The sequence below is a fragment of the Vicia villosa genome, linkage group LG1 (assembly GCF_029867415.1).
Source record: "Vicia villosa cultivar HV-30 ecotype Madison, WI linkage group LG1, Vvil1.0, whole genome shotgun sequence".
Lineage (NCBI taxonomy): Eukaryota > Viridiplantae > Streptophyta > Magnoliopsida > Fabales > Fabaceae > Vicia > Vicia villosa.
Window position 1 is genome coordinate 134259886 of NC_081180.1, and position 8217 is coordinate 134268102.

General features: G+C 39.9%; 1 protein-coding gene across 1 annotated transcript; it reads left to right on the top strand.

Moving 5' to 3' along the window:
* Positions 1 to 6413: 6413 nt before the first annotated feature.
* On the top strand, positions 6414 to 7961 carry LOC131654974 (uncharacterized). Its single transcript, XM_058924895.1, has one exon. The coding sequence runs from the start codon at positions 6414 to 6416 to the stop codon at positions 7959 to 7961; it is 1548 nt and encodes a 515-aa protein (XP_058780878.1).
* The last annotated feature ends 256 nt before the right edge of the window (positions 7962 to 8217 follow it).

The following is an 8217-nucleotide window of genomic DNA, read 5'->3' on the forward strand; positions in this document are numbered from 1 at the left end:
TCAATGACAACAATGGTAAGAATTTGTTATTAGTAGATAATGGTAAAAAACTTAAGATTGTTTCATGTGGCTCATTAAAACTAAATAATCTAAATATACATAAGGTCCTGTATGTATCCGTTATCACCACAAATCTATTGAATGTGTCCAAATTAACTAGCGACAACAATATATTTGTTGAATTTGATTCAAGCTATTGTCTTGTGAAAGATAAACCGACAGGGAAGACACTTTTAAAAGGAAAACTTATAGAACACCTATATCAACTATCAAGTGATCACTATAGTTAGAATAAAGATTCATGTATCTGCATGCCTATCAAAGAAAGCTAGCATAGGAAACTTGGACATCTAAACAATAAAGTCCAAGAGAAAGTATTGAAAAGGTGCAAATTAAACATCTCACCCAATGAAAACTTTACATTTTTGTGAAGCTCCACATTTGTTACCTTTCCAACCTTCCTTGTATCATGCTAAGGAACCTTTAAGACTAGTTCATGCATGGAGTCCTGCCCCAATTTTGTCACCATGTGATTTTAAATACTATTTGCATTTTATTGATGATTTTAACATATTCACATGGATTTTTCCTTTAAAAAAAAAGAAGATTATGTGATTGTGGATAATCAATTTGAAAAGAAAATAAAAATTATCCAATGTGATGGTGGTGTGAGTATAAACTATTTCAAACAATATGTGTGGATTCATGAATTCAACTCAGAATGTCATATTCATATACATCATAATAAAATGGCAGGGCTGAAAGAAAGCACATATATGTTTTTGAGCTAGGGTTAACACTGTTAGCACAAGCCAAAATTCCACTTCATTATTGGTGGAAAGCATTTAATTTTCATTGTTGTCTACTTTATGAATAGAATTCCTTCATTCATAAATTCAAATGGAAATCCATACTCACTTATCTTCAATAAAAAACCAGAGTATAATATGATAACACTGAAACGAATCACATATTTGACTTGATTTACACATGTTTTATCGTTGTTTAATTGTTAATCCTAGTGTTATGTTGGTGTTTTGTCTGCTTTTCAGGTATTTGACCATATGAGAGGTTTACGCGAAGAAACGAAACAAATTGGACAGAAAACAAAGGAAAATAATTAATTTGCACTCAAGGCGTTCAACACTGCGTTCACTATGGAGAAAGCCAAAAGGAGAGTGACGTGTTCCACCCACTAACGATCAGAAAGACCAAGTCTTCTCCATTCTGGGAAGATGGTGTTCGCCACTCTTTGATTTTTCCAGGCAGTTGGAAAATGGGCATTGGCTAGGTCTCCACTTCCTTTACTCTTCCCTAACTTCTCTCACATGAAATCAACAACCACCAAGTTACATTTTAGGGTTTCTAAGCATTATAAATAGTAGTTTCTTTTCACTTTTTGTTTCATCCAAACTTAATATAACTTAGGCATAAATTTATATTCAAAAGGCTTTAATTATTCACATCAGAGAGTTATGGCATTGTTGTTGTTGTCGAGTTTGAAGCACCTTTACTTTGAAGTTATTTATCCTCCTGCATTTACTTTCTGTCGAAATTTATTTCTGCCATTAACATTCCGTCGAAGTTTATTTCCGTTGCACCTGATTCAAGCCTCCCTTTGGAGCAGGTTCTTATTTAATTAAGCATATTATTTATAATCTATCTACTTTACTTTATTTCGCACGCTTATTTCATCGCACGTTCTCAATTATCACCATGTTTAATTCAGTCTTTCAAACAAACGTTTTTACTTTTACCGTGATTATGCCAGCTAATTTACTTGTGCTGGAATGTGAGGACCGTCGATGATACTCTATATTTTATTTCTTAGGATTGATACTATGAGCTGTTTTGGTTTTTATGCAATTTTTCTAAACTTAATCTGATCGCTATTACGAAAGTAAAGCTGTGAACACGTCGGGTAAGAACGAAAGTCTTCTATTACTTAAGACTAAAATTGATTTGTTTTTTATTAATAAACACCACAGAAGGTATTTGTTAATTAACTAGGAAAGTTTGATATTTCTGGAAAGTGATTTTATAACTATTTGTGGATGCATTTATTGGATTAGGACCCGGTTATCCGAGCGAGAGTCGGAACCCTTTTAAGGTAAACTTTCAAATTGATAGTAATTTTCAACTAAATATAAGATCTAATTTCTTAAAAAGAGATTTACTTCTTTGACGCAAACACAACTGTGAATGTGACAACCACAATAAAGGTTATAGAGTAAAATCTGGTTTTGAATACGCGGAAGCGACAATTCCTATTCAATTAGTTCTTCTTCAAGGTAGAAAATGTTGCCTAGTAAGTAATCCTATTTAGAAATAATAAGAGTACTATTGATCAATGCGAATCACATTCTAGCATTATTATTCTGAATTTATTCAAAGTTTATTATTTTATTACATTCTAGCATTATTATTCTGAATTTATTCAAAGTTTACTATTTTATTTTGTTCTGCTTATTTCAAACCTTCTAGCGATAGCCTTAGATAAACACCGTAACAATAGAAAACGATAGATTGACCATTAGGTTTCTGTGAGTTTGACAACCTTTTATATTACTCTGATACACCCTGTATACTTGCGGATTCACACAATCAAAATCCTGTAAAGCCCTTGATGTGCTTGTTACCCATGCCTTAAGCCATACAATCAACACAAGATGGAGTTTCACGCAACTAGATGCATATTTTTGGGTTGTAGTAACTCACATAAAGAATATACGTATCTCAACTCATATAGAAGAATCTTTGTGTCAAGACATGTAGTGTTCAATGAAAATTTCTTCCATTTTCATGATGGATTTCTCGTATTACATGTAACAACGACCTCAACACAATTGAGCGAAATTCTAGTGTTGAAAATCAAAAAGGTGCAATCGAAGTAGCTTTAAGTAACACCAACATTGATTAAGGAAATGATTCAATAAACAACAACACAACTAGTACTGCATTTGGATCAACTGTGTCAACAAACAATAATACTATAAATACTTCTATTGCCACTCCACATGATCAACAAAAAGACAATGATAACAACATCCATAAGATGAAAACCAAAAGCATAGATGACATTCACCAACCAAAGGTCCCTACGTAGGATTGAAAGAAACTGACTCAAATCAAAGAGAAGCACAAAGTTCTAAGGAAGTAATAGAAAGGACACTATGGAAGGAAGAAATGGACAAACAGTTCAAGGCTCTCATATCCAATCAAACTTGGAAGCTGGTGCCATATTAAGGTCAAGAGAACATCATACTCAAAATGGATCTTCAAGACCAAGTACAAGGCGTATGACTCACAACTGATGGTGAACCAATGCTAAATCCAACACTTTACAAATAAACAATAGGTGTAATTTAGTAGCTAACAAGTATAAGACCAAACATAGCATTTGTTGTCAATAAGACTGATTCAATTTGTGAGTGTCCTAACTCTAGATCATTAGAAAGTGATAAAAAGGATACTTAAGTATTTACAGGGCACTGGAAGCTTATGGCTAAACATGAAAAATTCAATTGACCTTGATATAACAGGGTTTTAGTGACAAGGGTTAGAATATGTCTATATTCATTAATTATGCATTATTTATTTATAGGGTTACATATGTTTTTCTTCCTTATAAATAAATTAAATTCGATTAAAGTTTTTATAAAATTTTTTTTTGAATAATGGTTCTTCTAAAAGTTTTCATCCACATTTTTACTTCCTTTTCTGCAAAAATCGTCGCTAATTCAGTCACTAAAACTATCGCTAATTTTATTGCTAAATTACTGGAGAGACCAAAAAAGTGGATGAAAATTTTAAAAAAACCATTCATTAAAAAAAAATTGAAAAACTAAAACTAAAATATGAAATATTTAAACGTCAATCAAATTTAACCCTGATTTATATATAAAAAGATTTATAATCAAATTACAATTATTTATAATTAAAAAATTAATATGTTATATGATTTCCATGATTATATATTCTTTTATTTATCAATATTTTTAAATATTAAATTAAATATTCCATATATTTCTCATAAATACTGTTAGCTCATACATAGCCTTTAAATTAAGGTAGCTACGCAGGAGCCTGCGAACACAGTAAGAAAGGTAGAGTTGAAAAAGGCAAAAATTAAACAGAAGAGAGAGAGGAAAAGGCATTGGATTTTGTAGGTGCATGCATGCATGCTATATAGTTGAATAGTTTAAGATCAGAATTGTTAGGACATTCATTGGGCATGAATTTATAAATTTGAGCTGCACCCATGTGGCTCGGATCTGACACTCCATATTGATGCAGCAAAAAGAGAAACTGCACTATGACGAGGTAAAGTGCTTACTGGTACTACTACTATGCATGTAGCCATAATAACGTTTATATATAGACTACCTTAAATTCTTAGATAGAAACAACCATAGAAATAAAATAACTCATTATAAAAGAAAGAGAAAATATAAAATTTATTTTAATTTTAATTTTTTTTAATTGAATTTATGGATGGTTGTAATTTGAACTGAATTAGTCTTGGGTTATTGACCATGTTGATTTGAATTGCATGTTAAAATTAATATATTTTTTTTATGGTGAAAATGTATTTAGATTCATTGAATATAATCGAGAAATTTCTTTTACATTTTCACTATTTTTCAAGTTTTTTTCTTCAAATTTACCACCTCTTATTAAATAGTAATACTCAATCTATCACATGGTTTTAAACCAAAAAAAAAAAATCCATCAATTGATTTGAAATAATTTTTTGGATTTAATAGAAATATATAGTCGTTAATTTTTGTAGAAGTTTGACTTTTTTTTTTTAAATCACATATAAAATATTTTTTTAAGGGTTGTAATGCATTAACTGTGTAAAATATTTTATACTGACAGTACATGTTCTGGACCGACCCAATCATTCTAATTGGGCCTATCCAGCCTTCGGCCCAAGCTGCGTTAGACCACGCGTGGCAACCCCCCTCGGATCGTGCCGGACAAACACCAAGACAACCGACCACGAGAGAGCCTCGTGTCCGGTAAGAAGCCAGTTCGCGCGTCACCTAAATCTCCGCCTCAGAAGGAGGAGTCAATTCCGCATAAGGACACCCTATAAATAGCCCTCTTGCCATAGAGGGCAAGGTATCTTTTCTTACCCCCAAAAATTCTCTCACTTTGTTGTACCTTGTGGAACACATACTTACTTTGGCATCGGAGTGCCTTGCAGGTACAACCCTTTTTTCCCCTCTCGACCGTTCGGAACTTCAAGTCTTCATTGTTGCTGGCCATCTGATCTGCTCGGTAAGATCAGTGGCGCCATCTGTGGGAAACAACAGCTCCCCCGTTCCTCTTCTTGCACTTTCTTGATTCATTCTTGTCTCCTGCAAGAACCCAGAAACCAAAGCTCAGAACAACTTTCACTCATGGCTGGCAATAACGAAGACTCCTCTTTATTAGACGCTACGATACTCACCAAAAACGACATTTTCGTCGTCATACCTCCTTCCAGAAACACCGTTCCTCGCGACGAAGCCACTGCATCTCCCTCCCCAAGAGATCTCCAGGACGATGCACTCCAGCATCTCGAGAATACAGGAGGGAAAGACAACCACGAAGAGATTCTGGGCAACCCTTTCCTCTCCAAAGGCCAGCCCCCCCCAGGACCAGGCCTTGACCGCCGTTCTGGCCGCTCTTGCCCAGACCAACGCGCTCATTCAGCAGCAAAACGACGGGATCGGGGCACTCGAGAAAAAACATCGATCGAAGACTCCCCCCGGTCACAAGCATCGCTCTAAGCACGACATGGTTCCCAAGAAACGCCCTCGGTCTCCCCCCCCAGGGAGAACGCGGGTCCACCCTCCAAGAAAGGGTCGAGCGACCACCGCTCCCGACACCGATCACAGTCCCCTCGACCAAAAAGGAGATCCCGGTCACCTCTGACAAAGCACGATGATAACCGGAGGCGACATCGGTGGAGTCGAAGCCGATCTTCCACTCCTTCCGCCAGCGACGACGAAGAGGAGCGCAGGGGCCCTCTGTCCCACTCAATCTTGGAAGCACCCCTACCGGCCGGTCTTGAAAAACCCCCGTCGCTGGGCACATACGACGGGACCACCGATCTGGACGAACACATAAAGAACATCGACGCCCTTCTCGATTACAGAGGAGTGTCCGGTGCCATCAAATGCCGCTTGTTCCCTACCACCCTGCGCAAAGGAGGCATGACTTGGTATAAAAGTCTGCCCGATGAGTCCATCACCTCGTGGAATGTGCTCGGGAAACTTTTTTCCAGACACTTCACGGCCTCCCGAAGACACCCCCAGTCAGAATCCTCCTTGGAAGCCATCATCCAAGGAAAAGACGAGTCCCTACGGGCTTATATAGAAAGATTCAACAAGGAAGTCGTGCAGGTATCCACAACCGTCCATATGAAAAAATTCTTGCTCGAGCGAGGCCTCCGGCCACGCTCAAACTCCGCAAAGGCCGTTGGGATCGAAACACCGGCCACTCTGGACGAATTCCTTCTCAAAACCCAGACATACATACAGTATGAGGAGAAAGAAGCCGCTCATGCAGTCTGTAACTCCAGGCAGGAAGAAAGCAGTAAAAATGGCCGTCAAGACGATTCCCGTCGGGGAACAGGCAAAAAGAAAGACGACAAGGGCCGAGATCCCAAGGACTACAAGGCCCCGGCCGGAAAATTCCGAGAGTACACCCCGCTCAACGCTTTGAGGGAACGCATCCTAAATGAATGCGCGAACGCCGAATTTCAGACGGGCAAGGTCCGCTTCCCTAAGACCATGCAGGCACGACCAAATGTAGATAAATCGAAGTTCTACCGATTCCACAAAGGCCACGGACATAACACTGAGGACTGCATCCACCTAAAGGATGCCATAGAAATATTAATCCGGGAAGGGCATCTGAAGCAATACGCGAAGAAGCAAGAAGCTGCAAAAGAAGCCAAACCGGTCACCGAAGAAAAGCCAACGGAGGTCACGCCCGCCATGCAAGTAGCCATGAGCATCACCAGGCCAGAGGACTTTCGCCTCCCTGATTGGGCTAGGTCGGAAGCCGCCCCCTCTCCTCTCATTCCGTGGGAAACGTTCCCCTCCGTCATGGTCATATCCGGAGGGGGATTCAGCAAACTCACCGTCGGATCCGTAAAACGAAAGTTCGACGAGTTACTCTCTGCCAGTTCGAGCAAAACCGCCGCTCTCGACCACGCCCAAAGCAGCCCATCCTCTATATCTTTCTACAAAGAGGAACTGCCCGACGGAGTGCCCAACGCGACCATACCCCTCCTCATCCGAGCTCGGATGGCCAACTTTGACGTGCGATGCATACTGGTCGATCAAGGAAGTTCGGTGGACATCATGTACTCCCAACTATTCAAAACATTGCAGCTCAATGACAGCCACCTTACCCCCTATGTAGGATCAGACCTACAAGGTTTCAATGGCACTGTGACCAAAGAGCTCATCGTTTCAATTGGATCGGTAGAAACCACGAGGGTCGTCAAGGTCCAATTCCTAGTCATTGACTGCCCCTCGATCTACCAGTGCATCTTAGGATGCCCAACCCTGGCCGAGTTAATCGCGGTCCCTTCAACCGTGCACCTCAAACTCAAATACTACACGGCCAAAGGACATGTCGCGACACTCAACGGTGACATCGAAGCGGCCAGAAGGTGCTTCGAAGCCTCCGCCAAAGGTCTGAGATCGATAAAGACAGTTCCTCAAGACAAGACAGTGACCAGCGCCATCTCAGAACCCAACAAACCAATCCCGCGCATCGACACTGTCGACCTAGACAACCGCTTCCTTAAAAAGCCCGAGCAGGGCACCCACTCGGAGACATCTGAGAAGGGCCTCCGGCCTATTCCAGACAGAGATTTCGAGCTCGTTTCCCTCGGGGAAGATCCGACCAGAGGAGTCAAGATCGGAGCTGACCTGCCGGAACTCGCAAAAAAATAACTCAAAGCTTGCCTCCGCGAGAATGCCGATATGTTCGCCTGGAGCGCAGCCGAGATGTCTGGACTCGACCCAGAGGTAGCTTGCCATCACCTGACTATCGATCCCGCTTGCAAGACCGTCGCCCAGAGGAGGAGAAAACAATCACCAGAGAAAACGACCGCGGCCGAACTAGCTGTAAAAGACCTCCTAGAGGCGAAATTTATATCTGAGACCAAGTACACTGTTGCACCCCAAAATTTTCCCTCTTTATTTGAGC

Bases quoted from the DNA above. Each gene is read 5' to 3' on its own strand.
- LOC131654974 (XM_058924895.1), top strand. From the start codon at position 6,414: ATGAAAAAATTCTTGCTCGAGCGAGGCCTCCGGCCACGCTCAAACTCC.